Raw genomic sequence first — 18,074 nt, 5'->3', positions numbered from 1 at the left:
ACTAGAAGGTCCAACATGCCTGTATTTAGGTCTGCAATTCGGAGTGCAGAAACCAAAATTCGGGGATTCTAACAATTGTAACAATACGATCTTCATGTGTCATATGTTTAAATGAGAGCATTATTTTGATATTGAGAAGTCAAATTCATGAGAGATTGGGGAGATTTTGGAAAATTAGCAAAAAGCAGTAAGTTTTAGAATAGAAAATGTGCTGTGTTTTTTGAGTCTGATCTTTTACCATAAAATATTATTTTGATCCTGTTATATTCCTGGATTTTCATTGTTTTAAAAAAACCAAATGACACACAACACTTATACTCAAAGTTACCTCCTCCCCTCAGTTTTCTTGCCATTCTTTGACGTGCTCCCTCACTGCCTCATGACTGAGAAAGTCGAAAATATATCCTGCCTGCTCCTGCACCATTTTGTTACTGTCCACCAGAAAGTACATGAGAGCAGAATAAGTCTGCTTCTCTTTAACTTAGCGGAAACTCTCAATTCTGTCCTGTCTCCCTCTGATGGACTCCAACTTAGATCAGAAACTCATCCTTCACATCACCATCATTCCAGCTCCTTGCCAAAGCTGACTCTCAAATGCAAATTTAAAAGGCTGAGAACTGTCAAAATACAGAAAATTGCCAGGAATATTTTCCCCAAGTTCAATGCACTATATAAATCTATATTGTTGTTGACACAAAGAGAGAATTTCAGAAAACTAGAGCAATGTTAAAATACTACATTCTGTTTTATTCACTTTGGACAACCCCTGGGATAACAAACAGAATATCCCAACTTTTGTACAAAATGAACACAATGTCCCTTCAAAGTTAGAGAAGTTGGGCACCTTAGACTAACACTGACTTGATCATAACAATGAACTTCAATTTTGATAAAACACAGAAAATGCTGGAAATACTCAGCAGTCAGGCAGCATCTGTGGAGAGAGAGAAACACACTTAATGGGTGGAGTTTTATGCTCTCCCCTGCAGCAAGCTTGGAGGCGGAGAGAACATAAAATTGGGTGGGATGGTGGTGGGAGGGAACACCGCCACCATCCCACCTCCACTAAAATTTATTCTGGGGCGGGAAGGCCTGCCCCGCTGCCAACTGAAGCCCTTAACTGGCAAATTAACCCCTTATTAAGGGCCTCTTCCTGCCACAGCCGCAAGTACCCATGCAGTGGGCGTCCCTGTCGCCACACTGGAAGCATGGCATGAAAAACTATGTGGGCTGCTTCCCAGCCATGGGACGGGGTCTTGTTCAAAGGTACTTAGTGCCTGAATGAGGGACTCGGTATCAGGAAGGGGGGGGGGGGCCTGCTGAGGCCCAACCCCGCCTATTCTTGCTGCCAACCCACCTCCGCGAGATCCCTCACGCCCTGACCTACCTTCAGCCTGTTTCCAGCAACGCTCCTCGGTGTCTGGTTGCTGCAGCCAGAGCAGCAGCCATTGCCTCTGCGGTGGAGCAGCAGCTGCCGGCCTCTGATTGGCCGGCAGCTCTGCAAGGCCGGGACTTCCGGTGGCGGGGTCCTAAATCGTATGGAAGGCCCACCGCTGTCAAGTTAGGTGCCTAATTGGCACTAAATTCAGCGGGCCTTCTGTACTAGAGCCGATGCAGGGATCTCGTCATCGGTTTCCCCCGACGTCGAGTCCCTGCCGTCAGCACAAAACTCCACCCAATATTTCAGGTCAATGACCTTTCACTAGAACTGGGACAAGGCAGAAATGTAATAGGTTTGAAACAAGTGAAAGGGGAAGGGTGGAAAAAGAACAAAAGGGAAGGTCTGTGATAGGGTAGAGAAACAATAACAACTTATATTTATATAGTGCCTTTAACATAATAAAATGTCTCAAGGTGCTTCACAGCAGCATTATAAAAGAAAATATGACACTGAGCCACATAAGGAGATATCAGGTCAGATGACCAAAGCTTGTTCAAAGAGGTACGTTTTAAGGAGTGTCTTAAAGGAGGAAAGCGAGGTAGAGAGGAGGAGAGGTGTAGGGAGGATATTCCAGAGCTTGGGGCCAAGGCAACCAAAGGCGCAGACATCAATGGTGAGCAATTAAAATCAGGGATGCACAAGAGGCCAGAATTAGAGGAGTGCAGATATCTCAGAGGGTTGTGGGGCTGGAGGAGATTACAAAGATTGGGAGGGGGGTGAGGCATGGAGGAATTTGTAAACAAGGATGAGAATTTAGAAATTAAGATGCGGCTTGACTGGGAGCTAGTGTAGGTCAGTGAGCACAGGGGTGAAAGGTGAATGGGATTTGGTACAAGTTAAGACAGTCAGCAGAGTTTTGGTTGACCTCAAGTTTACAGAGGGTAGACTGTGGGAGACCAGCCAGGAGTGCATTGGAATAGTCAAGTCTAGAGATAACTAATATTATCTTCAGATAGCAAAGAGTAGCTCCAATGCAGAGCAAGTATTAAAACCCAGCTAGACGGCATTTTTTTCTATGTGGTTGGCTGTGACCTGGGAGCCCAGATTTCCACATCTATGCCTAGCTCACACTGCCTTTGCACATGGGAAATGCCTGCTGGTCAGAAAAGGAGAGCTGTGTCAGGTTTATCAAAGTTGAACACAAAAGCAATGAGGGTTTCAGCAGCTGAGACAAGGGTGAAGTCGGGTGACGTTAACGGATATTATGATAGACCGATTAAAGGACCAAAGGTAGTGGTATTGGGACAAGTAAAGAAACAAAATGTGTGTGTAGAGGAGATGTAAATGGCAGAATGAGCAGCTGCAGTCCAAAAGCAAAAACAAGAGTAAAACAAAATCTACAAAGAAAAACGAACAAAATAGGGGCAGAGGTCTGAAATTGCTGAACTCAATGTTGAGTCCATAAGGCTGTGAAGTGCCTAACAAAAAGATGAGGTGCTGTTCCTTGAGCTTTGTTAAAATAAAAAGTGGCCACATCTGCCACTGTGAAGAGAGAAAATTTCAGTCGGCATCAGAAGAGCGCATTTAATAGGTCTTTTATTTGGCTTAAATGGCTACCCGCCGCTTGGGGGCTGGTAGCCGTCACCACCACCCCTCCCCTCACCGAAACAGCCTGCTCCAAAACGGCCTAGAGCGGGAACATGCCGACAAACTGGCATTCTGGCCAGTAATGGGAAATTGCTGGCCCACCCTCCTCCGGTCCCACTTCTGCAGCCCAATGAAAATTCAATCCATTATCTCTGTTTCCCTTTCCACAGATGCTGCCTGACTTGCTGAGTATTTCCAGCATTTTCTGTTTCTATTTCAGATTTCCAGCATCTGCAATATTTTGTTTTAGTGTTCAACTTTGATAAATCTGACACAGCTCTCCTTTTCTGGCCAGCAGGCATTTCCCATGTGCAAAGGCATATGAGCTTGACACAGATGTGGAAATCTGGTCTCTCAGGTCAAAGCCAACCATACAGAAAAAATGCCATCCAGCTAGGTTTTAATATTTGCTATCTGAAGATAATATTAGTTTGGCTATGTAAGGCTAACATGCATTTTGACAATATGCAGCTTGAGTGTGTCAGTGTATTTAAAAACAGTTTGATTCACGAACAATTAAACGGCCTGCCGACACTTCTGTCTTTGTAATATTAATCTGATCGAACTCAATTCTACTCTACGGTTACGTTCAGAAACAAACTGTTTATACATAACTCATTCTGTCTGCAGTTCTCTCCCCTAGATAGTATCTCTCGAAATGCAATTGTTTAAAATTATACTGTACAAATGCTTAATGTGTTCGTGTGAAGATCCTTTCCTTGTTATTATAGTGGAAGCATTAACCCATTTATTTTATGTATTTTATTTCATTTCTAAATACAAATCCAGTCACCCAGCATTACAGTACTAACCTCATGGTGAGTCCAGAGAGATTTTCTGTGTGACACAGTGAACAAAGTGATGCCAACCTTTTAACAAAAATGGTATAGATTACAGTCAACACAAAGGGCACATTATTCAGGGGTGTCCATCCTAGAGAGGCTGTCCACAGTTCTGAGTATAAAAGCATGTTCTGAAGGCACATATCACAGCCAGGTGTCTATACATGAATGCAGAGCAATGGAGATGAAGCATGATGGACTGGAGTGGTACCACATAGCTTTACATCTGCAGTGTCCACAAAGTAAGTGCATGATCCCAGTTGTGCCAATCACAGAGGCGCCCAAGTGTTAATTCAATAGGGAAAGAGAGAGGGTGTATCTTGGACCACTTTCAGCCACCTCTGAATCAGTCTGTAACTGGTTCGAAAACAGCCCTGAAAGTCATTTATCTAAGCTCTTGGTTAAGGACATGGGACACCAAATACATAACTTAGAACTAGTAAATAAAACATTGTTGTTTAAATAACAGCAAAAAAGAGAAAAATGCAGAGATGACTGTGGCCTATGGAACTGTGGCCAAGGAGTGAATGCCATTGGGAATGGAAAACATTCATGAAAAATGAGAAAACAATTTTTAAAAACTGCTTACTCAAAAAATCTGCAACAATGAATTTATAACCTAAAACTATTTTTGCAATATTGTAAACGGTTGACATTTTGGATTCATTACCATTTCAGATTTAGAAAAACGTCAGGGGTAAAACTAGTCTTCGGCGATACTGTGGAACAGGCAACAGTGAATTGGCAGCCATCTTAGACCAAAATCAATTTTTTTTTTTTTTACAGTGACCAGAAAAGAAAATCGGACATGCTGTAAAACAGGCTGCCTATTTGCTATTGGTTCATTTTGCAGTTTTGCCAAAGACCAAATTCATCCCTGGCATCTTTTTTTCAGCTTGAAAGCTAAAGGAAAGAAAACCTTTTACAGTTACTCAGCTGCCTCGTGCATTGTAATGTCCCTGATGGCTTGACCAAAGGTATTGCATTATCACCAATTATTTTTACTTATATAACTTGTGCTTGTCCCTGCTCCAACATTCTCTAAATTTGTTCTGTGTAGCACGAACTTGCAAATAATATATTGCTGCATGAGAGATCTATTAGCATGTCTACAGTACGGTAGCATAGTGGTAATGTTACTGAACTAGCAATCCAGAGGTCTGGACTATTCCTCTGGCGATTTGAGTTCAAATCCTACCATGGCAGCTGGGGAAATTTAAATTTAAATAATGACCATGAAACTATCGCAAAAACTCATCCGGTTCACTAATGTCCATCAGGCAAGGAAATCTGCTGGCCTTACCTGGTCTGGCTCAGCTGACTCCAGACCCACAACAATGTGGTTGACTCCAGACTGCACTTTGAAATGGCCTAGCAAGTCACCCAGTTGTACCAAACAGCAACAGAAAAGCCAAACAAGAATAAAAATGGATGAAACATCTGGCATCGACCTAGGCATCAGAAACGACAAAGGCACACCTTGTCCAGTCGACCCTGCAACATCCTCCTCACTAACAGCTGGGACGTTTGCCAAAATTGGGAGAGCTGTCTAACAGATTAGTCAAGAAACAGCATGAAGTCGCATGGCATCAGGTCAAACACAGGCAAGGAAACCTCCTGCTGATTACCACCTACTGCCCTCACTCAGCTGATGAGACAGTGCTCCTCCATACTGAACACCACTTGGAAGAAACACTGAGGGTAGCAAGGGCACAGAATGTACTCTGGGTGGGGGAACTTCAAAGTCATCATCAAGACTGGCTCGGTAGCACCACGACTGACCGAGCTGGTTGTGTCCTAAAGGATGCTAGATGCCAGACTGGGCCTGCGACAGCTGGTGTGAAAAACAACAAGGGGGAAAACCTACTTGACCTCGTCTTCACAAATCTACCTGTCGTAGATGCATTTGTCCATGACAGGATTGTTAGGAGTGACCACCGAACATTTCTTGCGGAGACTAAGTCCTATCTTCACACTGGGGACACCCTCCATCCTGTTGTGTGGCACTACCACTCTGCTAAATGGGATAGATTTCGAACAGATCTTGCAGCTCAAAATTGGGCATCCATGAGGCTGTGGGCGTCAGCAGCAGCAGAGTTGTATTCAATCACAATCTGTAACCTCATGGCCCAGTATATCGCCCACTGTACCAGTGCCATCAAGCCAGGGGACAACCCTGGTTCACTGAGGAGTGTAGGAGATCATGCCAGGAGCAGTACCAGGCATACCTAAAAATGAGGTGTCAACCTGGTGAAGCTACAACAAAGAACTACTTGCATGCCAAACAGCAGAAACACCATGCTATAGACAGAGCTAAGTGATCCCACAACCAACAGATCAGATCAAAGCTCTGCCATATCCTGTTGTGATGGACAAGGGCAGGAGATGCATGGGAACACCACCACCTGCAAGTACCCCTCCAAGCTCACAACATCCTGACCTGGAACTGTATCGCTGTTCCCTGTGTCGCTGGGTCAAAATCCCTGCTTAACAGCAATGTGGGTGTACCTACACCACATGGACTGTAGTGGTTGAAGAAGGAGGCTCACCATCACCTTCTCAAGGGCAATTAGGGATGGGCAATTCATGCTGAGCCTTGCCATCGACGCTCAGATCCCAAGAACAAATATAAAAAAAAGAAAAATCACTGAAGTCCACTTCCAGAAAGAGGTGGTAATGTGCATTCACACCAGGGTGGATTTTACAAATTCGTTCTTCCTGGGCAGAACTTAAGATGCAAAAATTGCATATGTGGTAGACAAAATTGACGGGCAGGAAAAACCAGCTGAGCCATCCAGCTTGCCCCGCACCATGATTGAGGAGCATCATGACCTGACACTTCCTAGCCAAACCCCTCCACTGCAGCCATGTAATCTCCTGGGACAGGCAAAAAAAAAGAGAAAAAACCCAGGGCTAATAAGGGAAAAAATAATCTGGAAAATTCCTCTCCGACACCCTAAGGCAATCAAAACCACCTAAGGAGATTACTTGAACCAAGAAATTTGGGTGCAGAAGAAAATCTTGTGGGTGCTGCTGAGTTCTGCTATTCCCAACATATGCCCCAAATGAACAGAAAAACTTGTGGGGCTTGTTGATCTCTGTGCCTGAAATTCCTCAAAGTACTCCTGGCATGTGAAACTCCCTTCATTCACAAAATGTACCCTGTAACATTTGCCTGAGTTTTGCTCTAATTTTTCAGTACATTCTATAAGCAACACATCAATTTCTACAGAATTCAATCCTAAATGCAAGACGTTTTATTTACAATTAAACAGAATTCTTTAAGGTTTTTAAAAAATGAATTTACTAAGACTCTAGCATTTACTAATATTTATTAAGTGTCCAGGAATTGCAATTTGTGTTTCCCTCCAGTAGTATGGCTTACCTTTCTGCAGTGGCTGTAGATATAGCCTTCAACATCCACACTAACCGCACTGGTACATTCATCTAAAATAGCAAACTGTGGTTTGTGGTAGAATAATCGAGCCATCTGCATTTAAGAAAAATGAAACAACACATCAGCAGCGGCTCATAGAAGCCAATATTTCCTCTTTAAGTGGATATTCCTTTTGATTAAACTAGCTGTTAGCCTGGTCTGACTTTATTAAGCTAGAGGTACAAATTTCCTGAAAATACAACAGCATTATAACTGAAGAAGTAAATTATGCAAATGACCAGTGATAAAACACTTATGTCTTACAGCAAAAAATTAGACTAGTATAGGTTGAACTGTGAAACTGTACTAGAAAAGAGAGATTTCAGACAGACACTAAAATAGATAACATAGTCAATAGATCTTCCTGGAGAAAACTCCTTTACGATGAAGGAAAATCTGAACGGCACAGTGGGCTGATGGGCTGAGGAACTCTACCACTAGCTGGTAGAACATGCTCTGTGTCTGCAATTCACCATGCAGTTCCTGATCTCATTTAGGTCAACAGAGCAGGGTAAGCACTTTAACGTGGAGGAAGAGAGAGGGAAAATGTAAGCAGACCATCTCCTAGCATTCTGTACAAAACAGCGAATACATAGAACCATTTTTTTGTCTTGTGTTTTGAGATCAGGAAACAGGAAGAAAGATAACATTGGCAGAAAAATTACCTTTAAAGGTAGGACGGCGGAAAGAAAGCATTTAAAGAAGGCAAAAATAAATTAATTAACAAGATTTTCCAAATTTTTAGATTTATTTAGGTATACATTATCCACCAACTGACAGTGCAGATAACTGGCATATTTTAAAGCATATTTATCAATACTGTTATGGGCTGACATATGCTTTCAGGAGGAGGGGGAAAAGAAAATTGTCAAAATGATGAGAAAAAGAAAAAAAAAGCACAAATACCCAAGTTGTTAAATTACTATTAGGAATTATCCAAAAGGCAACAGAGATTTTCTTCACCAGTGAGTCTTTTCGAGCAAAATCTGTATGACTTATCAGCTACCACTTTCAGAAGTTTCGTCAGTTGAGATTACGAGACACAAGCAATTATTCAACACAGGGACAACAGAAGGAGAAGAAAATATTGTTATATATCAGTTATATCAGGTAAAATATTTTAATAACAAGAGGAAACAACAGAGCTTATTATATCAATAACAAAATATATTTTGCAGAAACAATGAAAGACTTGCTAAAAATCATCGAACACCACTATGCCAACAAATTAAATTAAAAAGCTATGTAGGAACTGCTCTCCTAGTAATCTGGCCTTTCAGAGTTCACTCATTTCCTCCAAACACCAGCCTTTTTTCTCACTCCTCTACCCACAATGTGCTGAATGGTGGGTGACTTTCATCCCTGTAAGTTCAATGCTTGCAGGTTTCTCAGCATCATTGTTAAAATGGCTTGACATTTCATGGGTTATTTACTTGGATTTTTTTGAATATGTTTCATGTTGTTCTATACCATATGGCAAAAACTTACACAGCAAAAAAAAAGTTCTTTTAAATTGAAAACTATGCAGTAGTTGTAATATCAAATCATTAAAGAAAGTATAAAAGGTTATGGAACCCATGAATATTATGGAACAGTTTCACATTCCATTCTGGTGACATAAGTCTCAAATATGTAACAACATACATATTTTTTCTCTCAGAGCTTTTAAAATTATAAGTGAATTGTAAGACATACAGCCATTCGTTGTTTCTCCCCTCCGCTGAGTACATCCATCCAGTCCAGAATACAATCCCAGTTTCCCTCACGCTCCAGAATGTGGCCAAGCTGGACATTATCTAGATACTCCTTCAGTACCTGTTGACAAATACCATCAAGTGGAATGTACCATTTACATTAATAAAGTTACTGAACAGAGTATAAGATTTCAATGTTTTTTCTGTATATTTCAAGAATCCAAAAGCACATATTAATATATGAATACATTAACTTGTTAGACACGGCATGGACAAAAAAAGACCTAATTCATTACCACATTTTTCAGATAGGATGAGGTGTAATTAAGGAATTTAGAGACTGATAGAAATTTCAACACAAGAGATGCCATCTGATTCATCCCGCTTGTGCTGGTGATAACTCTGAAGTGGAACGATCTATACTAATTCCACTTCCCTGCATCTTCGCTATGCATAAATATGCATATTTAAGACATCACAGTCAATTTTGCAAGGATGACTTCAATGAGTTAGCCTTTGTGATAGACAGACTAAAGAGTTGGAAGCTCAATTCATGGGTCAGATAGCTCGCTAAGGTTTTGAACAGCTTGGCTGAAACCAAGACAGTGGGCAGAAGGGTTGAGTATGTAACCTAGGCTGACACTTCATTGCAGTAGTGAGGGAATGGTACACTCAATGCCGATGCTTGAGGATAACAAAGAGCAAAGAACAGTACAGCACAGGAACAGGCCATTCGGCCCTCCAAGCCTGCGCTGATCTTGATGCCTGCCTAAACTAAAACCTTCTGCACTTCCGGGGACCGTATCCCTCTATTCCCATCCTATTCATGTATTTATCAAGATGCCTCTTAAACGTCGCTATCATACCTGCTTCCACCATCTCCCCCGGCAGCAAGTTCCAGGCACTCACCACCCTCTGTGTAAAGAACTTGCCTCGCACATCCCCTCTAAACTTTGCCCCTCGCACCTTAAACCTATGTCCCCTAGTAACTGACTCTTCCACCCTGTGAAAAAGCTTCTGACTATCCACTCTGTCCATGCCACTCATAACTTTGTAAACCTCTATCATGTCGCCCCTCCACCTCCGTCGTTCCAGTGAAAACAATCCGAGTTTATCCAACCTCTCCTCATAGCTAATGCCCTCCAGACCAAGCAACATCCTGGTAAACCTCCTCTGTACCCTCTCCAAAGCCTCCACGTCCTTCTGGTAGTGTGGCGACCAGAATTGCACGCAATATTCTAAGTGTGGCCTAACTAAAGTTCTGTACAGCTGCAGCATGACATGCCAATTTTTATACTCTATGCCCCGACCGATGAAGGCAAGCATGCCATATGACTTCATGACTACCTTATCCACCTGCGTTGCCACTTTCAGTGACCTGTGGACCTGTACGCCAAGATGTCTCTGCCTATCAATAGTCCTAAGGGTTCTGCCATTTACTGTATACTTCCCACCTGCATTAGATCTTCCAAAATGCATTACCTCACATTTGTCCGGATTAAACTCCATCTGCCATTTCTCCGCCCAAGTCTCCAACTGATCTATATCCTGCTGTATCCTCTGACAATCCTCATCACTATCCGCAACTCCACCAACCTTTGTGTCGTCCGCAAATTTACTAATCATACCAGCTACATTTTCCTCCAAATCATTTATATATACTACAAACAGCAAAGGTCCCAGCACTGATCCCTGCGGAACACCACTAGTCACATCCCTCCATTCAGAAAAGCACCCTTCCACTGCTACCCTCTGTCTTCTATGACCGAGCCAGTTCTGTATCCATCTTGCCAGCTCACCTCTGATCCCGTGTGACTTCACCTTTTGTACCAGTCTGCCATGAGGGACCTTGTCAAAGGCTTTACTGAAGTCCATATAGATAACATCCACTGCCCTTCCTTCATCAATCATCTTTGTCACTTCCTCAAAAAACTCAATCAAGTTCGTGAGACACGACCTCCCCTTCAGAAAACCGTGCTGCCTCTCGCTAATAAGTTCATTTGTTTCCAAATGGGAGTAAATCCCGTCCCGAAGAATCCTCTCTAATAATTTCCCTCCACTGACATAAGGCTCACCGGCCTATAATTTCCTGGATTATCCTTGCTACCCTTCTTAAACAAAAGGAAAACATTGGCTATTCTCCAGTCCTCTGGGACCTCACCTGAAGCCAAATAGGTTTGGATGGAGTGGATGCAGGGTTATGGGTGAGGGGAATGACAGCGAAACAAGGAGGATGCAGAGATTTAGGTTATTCAAAGGGAGGGGAAGGTAAGAATAGTGATAACAGTGAGGGGGTAGTATGAAAGGGAATGGTTTAGTGAGAGCATGAAAAGGTAGGGGACATGTTGGGGAAGATAAAGCATAAGTGGCTGGGGAAAGGATTGGTAGTGAACTGTTGAGGACCATATTTTTCTCATAACTTCCACGAAAAATGCAGATTGAATTTGCATACCACACCATAGACCTCCATAGGAAAGAAAAGATAGAGAAAAACAGTTGAGGACAGAACAGAGAAGGAAAAGAGTTATGTGGAGAAGAATCAGAGCATGTGGGAAGAGACAGAAGAAAACAGCAACACAAAGATATTAGAGACACACAAAATCGTGACCTCATTCTCTGACTTAGCATGTACAACCCCATGGGAGATTGACTAATGTTCTGTAAATTTCTTTAGTGGAATGCAACAAGTAGGTGCTGAGCCTGGAATCCAATAAATTGTTTCGGAGAAGAGAGGAGGGGAAATGAAACGTAAGCACAAAAGTAGGGAAAATTGAGACACGGATGGCAATGGTGATTGCTATGGTATAAAAACAGGAGCTTGATTTGTGCCCTTGCAGGATATCTTCAAGTTAATCACAAATAGCTTAGGCAGCCTTTTTTCTCAGTTTCACAGTTGATGCTACATTTTCCATAATTCTTTCCTCATCATGCAGTCCACTCCAACATTAATACTTACGTATGAACATACGAATTAGGAACAGGAGTAGGCCACTCGGCCCCTCGAGCCTGCTCCGCCATTCAACAAGATCATGGCTGATCTGATTGTAACCTCAACTTCACATTTCACCTACCTCCGATAACCTTCCACCCCCTTGCTTATCAAGAATCTTATCTACCTCTGCCTTAAAAATATTTAAAGACTCTGCTTCCACTGCCCTTTGAGTTCCAAAGACTCACGACTCAGAGAAGAAATTTCTCCTCATCTGTGTCTTAAATGGGCGACCCCTTATTTTTAAACAGTGACCCCTAGGGCTGAATTTTATCAGTGCGCTGTGAAGTTGGTGGCCTTCCGACACATAAGTGCCGCTGCATAGCCCCCGCGCTATTACGCGTGGGGACTGATTTAAATGGAGGCGGCAGAGCGGCTGCCCAAGATGACGTAGAGGGGACGGCCGCTGCATCCCCAGCAACAGGGTCTGGCGTCACCGCACAGGCACCGGTGCCAATTTTAAAGGGTTTAAAGCCTTTCTGGAGAGATTTAAATATTTAAAGGTGCCAGTGTCATTAAAAAAATCAATGAAAGGTTAATTTAACTTTGAATCCCCTCTCCCACCCTCCCACACTGAGTCCTCAATACATAAATTGACCTATCCCTCCAAAAAAACACTTCTTGAAATTCTGAACTTTCCCCTGAACTTCAGTATCTTTGACCCTCAACCCCTTCTCTTCATCCCCACAAGAAATAGGAATAGTTTTCCCCGCTCTCCCACTGATAATTTTATTCCTCCCCCCCAGCCAGTGTCTCACCATGGAACTAAGGCGTGCAAGTTGCAGCCGTTCATTCGCATTTATATTTACCTAATTTCACCATTCTAATGTAGGCTGGTTGGGGGGGGGGGGGGGGGGGGTCTGCACCAAGGACTCGCCGCCGCCACTAATATCTGGCGGGGCTTTCTCGGCGTGGTGGGTCGTGGCGGGCCGCTCCCGCGAGCATTTTACTGGCCCCCCCGCCACGACCCACAACGTTGAGGGGCTGGTAAAATTCAGCCCCTAGTTCGAGATTCTCCCACAAGAGGAAACCTCCTTTCCACATCTACCCTGTCAAGAACCCCTCAGGATCTTATATGTTTCAATCAAGTCACCTCTTACTCTCCTAAATTCCAGCAGATACAAGCCTAGCCTGTCCAACCATTCCTGATAAAACAAACCACCCATTCCAGATATTAGTCTAGTAAACCTGGTCACCAATGCACTGTATAACTGAAGCATAACCTCCTTACTTTTGTTTTCAATCCCCCTTGCAATAAATGATAACATTTTATTCGCTTTCCTAATTACTTACCACACCCAGGCATGGTAAATAAGCCAAGAGGGGCTAAAAGCATAACGTGGGCAGCTAATTTCATTGGGCAATAAGATTTTTATACCTGATCCGATATTCCTTTCCGCCTCTGATCTTCCAGTGTGTCAGGGTAGATCACCTGATCTCTCAGAGTTCCTAAGGTCATATATGGTCGCTGCAAAATAATAAATACACGCCATTTTAATTTGAGAATCTAAAATGGATTAATTGGAATCTTGGAAACCTATTAACTTAGGATTCAAAAGTTAATTTGAAGGAAGACAACTCTAATTTTCAAGTTTTAGATTTTGTAGCTACACACACACACAAACAAACAAACACTTAAAAAGAAACTCAGATATGGATGACCAGTAGTTATAAGCAGCGAGTTAAAAAGTTTCTTCTGTTTTAAACTTAGAAGTTCGGTATTGAATTTTCCACTGGAATTTGCATTTTTTACAATTTAGAAAACCTTGAGTTTACGTCGTGCCTTATCACACCTTCTCCATTTGATGTACCTTTTTTGAAGTATAAACACAATTATTGTGTAGGCAAACCTGCAATTGAACTCTGCAAGGTGTGACATGTATGGTAATTATATACAGCCACTGATCTTGATTTCTTTAACAGCTGGTTTTGTAGAAGCTCCTAGTTTAATTTAGCAAAATGTGAAATGAAAGGGGATTCGTGAAATGCAAATCAATGGAGATTAGAAGATTTGTGTCAACTGATACCATTCTGTTTCAGCAAGTTATTGATATATCAGGTGTTCGTTATGTGCTACTTAATACTGAGCTACAATTTAAGAGCTATTCACCTGTTCTAGGTAAAAGTCAAGTGATACAGTTGGGTGTTAAGTGGCAGCTGCGACTGAGGATTTTGAAGATGTACACAGTAAACTTCTTTTAAACAGTTTACAATATATATTTTTTTCTAAATAAAATCTACTTGCTTAGCACAGTTTTGAACAGTATATTTATTATACTCTGGTTGCGGTATTCCCAAACTTCAGACAGACTTGCTACAGAATCTAGGGTTGCTAACTCCGGTTGGACGTATTCTGGGAAGTTTCATCACATGAGCTCCCACCTCTAAATGCCTGACCAATACTCTCATCAATGGTTGCCTGACCTGTGTACTGCCTTCTTGAGCCAACAGGCAAGTGAACATACATTAAAGGCCTGCTCAGGTCTGCGAATGAAACCTGACTCAAGCCTGACAGAACCACATCCAACCCGAGCCCGATTCGGCCCGAGTCCTTTTATTTTTTCCTTGCCCGACCCAACCCGACCACCGGAATGTTCAGTTAACCTAGCTTCTGTTTTTCACTTTGTAAGCTTGTGCAGATAAGCAACAAAAACTGTAACTGGACTAGAAAGGTTGTTTAAAAAGTACATTAAGATTGGAGCCACGTACCAGAGGTGGTGAGCCGAAGATTGTTACCATAGAAGTTAATGATTGTTTGGTCATTAGTTAAACAGAACCTATGGAGTTGTGCCCAGACAGGTTGTCCCACACTGTCCCAGTATATATATTGCTTAAAATAAACACAGCATTGTCCAAAGGCTCAGAAAATATTATACATTACCTAGACTCCTGCTTTCCAGGTTGAAATATTTGCTGCAAGTTTATCCAGTGAGCAGCTGAGATGCAGAGACCAGAAAGGTCCTGAGTGATTAATTATTATAAAATATACATTCTTATATTAAAGAGGTTGTGTTCTAACTTCGATGGAATTGCTCACTACAGACTAGTGCGGAGTGGTTCCTGCTTTGACGTCCTGGCTGTCACTGGATCATGAGTCCAGACCTCTGGGTTACTAGTCCAGTAATCTTTGAAATGTTTCTCCTTGATTTAATATTTTAATCTGGTAGGTCAGATTTTACAAATGAAAATATTAACTGATTTAAGACTGCTTCGTATTTAGCGGTGTCACATAAATTAAGAAATTAAAATATATTCAAAATTATATATCAACTATTAAGTACTAATGCCCAGCTTTGTATATAAAAAATGCCTCTTCATTTCATTAATTATCCATAAACACTGAGGCCACATTAAACTAAAAGCAGCGATTTATCAGGTCTGACACTTAATTAATTAAATATATTCCAAATTCAGAGCATAATTCGTTGTCTTTCCCCTTTAAATCTCTTAACTTACCTTACAAGCCTCCTTTACTTTACATTCTTTATTCAATACAATGTGTTTTGAGGCAGGCACGAGAAGTCTTGCCAACCCCTAACAGGATGCAGTCAATTCATTTGAAAATTGTGCAAATAAAGAAAAGGGGCAAGTTCCTATTAATGCAGATTGAAGCTGTTAAACTGCTTTTGTCACCAAGAATGCAAAGCGCTAAGGCAAACCAGGAGATAAACCAAAACACAAAAGGTTAAATTTGTGTCAATGAAAAACTGAACTCATTAAAAACATCTTATTACATAATAGTGCAGCAACTGATTACATTGTAAATATCTCATTAAGATTAAAACGGCAAAGACCTTCAACATCTCTAGAATCAGGAAAGGGCAAGAAAGGGCTAACCGGATAATTATGAGCCACGGGCTGAGTTCTGCTACAATGTACACAGGAGCCGTTTATTGATTAGTACACAGTAAGTTGAAATAGCAAGCAGAGTAGGAAGCACACTTCAAAAGATCTGCGGTTTCCAGTGTTTCACTAACACAATTGTAACGCAAGGCTGTTAGAGTGTGTCTGACCTGGCCCGACCCGACCCGAACCCCCGACCTGAAACATGTCGTTGGGTCCCATCTTGTTCGGGTCGGGTAGCCATGCTCTAACATACATTTTGTTAGCCAATTGGATAATTCTTAACTATTAAACTGCTTTATTCTCCCTTTGCAACCCCCATCACCATTTATTTTCAATAGTCCTATGACTTTTTTCCCTCAGGGTGCTCGCAAAAGTAGCGATTAATCTTTTATTGCCAGAGATTCCAGGACAATCCCAGGATGGTGAACCACCCTAGCCAAATCTAAATTCCCAATTCCCATAAATTGTTTCAGGTTGCTGCAGAAATTGGTCTTGAGGTGCTATGGATATCCAAGCGCTCTGGTCACAGGGAATCTTCTGGTCAACTACGAATGAGCTTAAAACAGACTACCTAAAAATCACCCAAGTTTGCAACAAAATAAGACATGAGATTAAGGGCCTTACTTTCAAAATCGTCATCAATCCTAGCATACCATTAGCACCGGTGCCCAGTGTATACTGTGTAGTATTCAATGCTGGCTCAAATTTTGAGAGGGTTTCCAATGGTCTCTGAAAATCCCTCTGAAACTGGCCGCAACTTCAGGATTTAGCGTATGGACTGATTAACACAGAAATGTTGAAGCTGCAGTCTGTCACTAATTCTTCCGCCATAGACTACGCTGTGACCCTCACCCTCTGCCTCCAGAGCCAGCAATCAGTAAAGTCAGTTGATATGGCAAGTACTTCTCCTTTATAACTCTCACATCGCTGTATATAGAACCCCAAAAGAAAGCTACAGACAACTAGTTTGCAGGTACAGCAGGTGATAAGGAAGGCAAATGGAATTTTGGCATTTATTGCAAAGGGAATACTGTATAAAAATAGGGAAGTGTTGCTGCAACTGTACAAGGCATTGGTGAGACCACACCTGGAGTATTGCGTACAGTTTTGGTCCCCTTACTTGAGAAAGGATGTAGTTGCATTGGAGGCAGTTCAGAGGAGGTTCACTAGATTGATTCCAGAGAAGGGGGGCTTGGTTTATGAAGAGAGATTGAGCAGTTTAGGCCTTTACTCTCTGGGGTTCAGAAGAATGAGATGAGATCTAATTGAGGTACATAAGATGATTAAAGGATTGACATAGTAGACATAGAGAGGATGTTTCCTCTTGTGGGGCAATCTAGAACGAGCGGTCATAGTTTTAGGATAAGGGGTAGCAGATTTAAAACAGAGATGAAGAGAAATTACTTCTCTCAAAGGGTCGTGAATCTGTGGAATTCACCACCCCAGAGTGCGGTGGATGCCGGGACTTTGGGTAAATTTGAGGAGATAGACAGATTTTTAATTACAAATGGGTTGAAGGGTTATGGAGAACGGGCAGGAAAGTGGAGTTGAGGCCAAGATGAGATCAGCCATGATCGTATTGAATTCTTATGTTCTTGAGAAGGTGGTAGTGAGCTGCCTTCTTGAATCGCTGCAGTCCATGTGGTGTAGGCACACCCACAGTGCTGTTAGGAAGGGAGTTCCAGGATTTTGACCCAGTGACAATGAAGGAACGGCGATATAGTTCCAAGTCAGGATGGTATGTGGCTTGGAGGGGATCTTGCAGGTGGTGGTGTTCCCATGCATTTGCTGCCCTTGTCCTTCTAGGTGGTAGAGGTTGTGGGTTTGGAAGGTGCTGCCTGAGGAGCCTTGGTGCATTGCTGCAGTGCATCTTGTAGATGGTACACACTGCTGTCACCGTGCGTCAGTGGTGGAGGGAGTGAATGTTTGTAGATAAGAGTGCCAATCAAGCAGGCTGCTTTGTCCTGGATGGTCTCAAGCTTCTTGAGTGTCGTTGGAACTGCACCCATCCAGGCAAGTGGACAGTATCCATCACACTCCTGACTTGTGCCTTGTAGATGGTGGACAGACATTGGGAAGTCAGAAGGTGAGTTACTCACTACAGGATTCCTAGCCTCTGACCTGCTCCTGTAGCCCCAGTATTTGTATGACTACTCCAGTTCAGTTTCTGATCAATGGTATCCCCCAGGAAGTTGCTATTGGGAGATTCGGCAATTGTAATGACGCTGAATGTCAAGGG

At 42.4% G+C, this 18,074-nt stretch overlaps 1 protein-coding gene across 1 annotated transcript in view; it reads right to left on the bottom strand.

Moving 5' to 3' along the window:
- The window catches only part of abcd3a (ATP-binding cassette, sub-family D (ALD), member 3a), a 101,994-nt gene that overhangs the window by 1,267 nt on the left and 82,653 nt on the right, over window positions 1-18,074 (bottom strand). The window contains exons 19-22 of the mRNA XM_068036827.1: window positions 13,368-13,457; window positions 9,002-9,121; window positions 7,256-7,360; window positions 3,841-3,897 (exon numbers count right to left, since the gene is read on the bottom strand). Coding sequence (XP_067892928.1) covers window positions 3,841-3,897; window positions 7,256-7,360; window positions 9,002-9,121; window positions 13,368-13,457 — 372 coding nt within the window. The remainder of the gene's footprint in view (window positions 1-3,840; window positions 3,898-7,255; window positions 7,361-9,001; window positions 9,122-13,367; window positions 13,458-18,074) is intronic.

This window comes from Heterodontus francisci, chromosome 8 (assembly GCF_036365525.1).
Source record: "Heterodontus francisci isolate sHetFra1 chromosome 8, sHetFra1.hap1, whole genome shotgun sequence".
Lineage (NCBI taxonomy): Eukaryota > Metazoa > Chordata > Chondrichthyes > Heterodontiformes > Heterodontidae > Heterodontus > Heterodontus francisci.
This window is presented reverse-complemented; position numbering and strand designations above follow the sequence as displayed.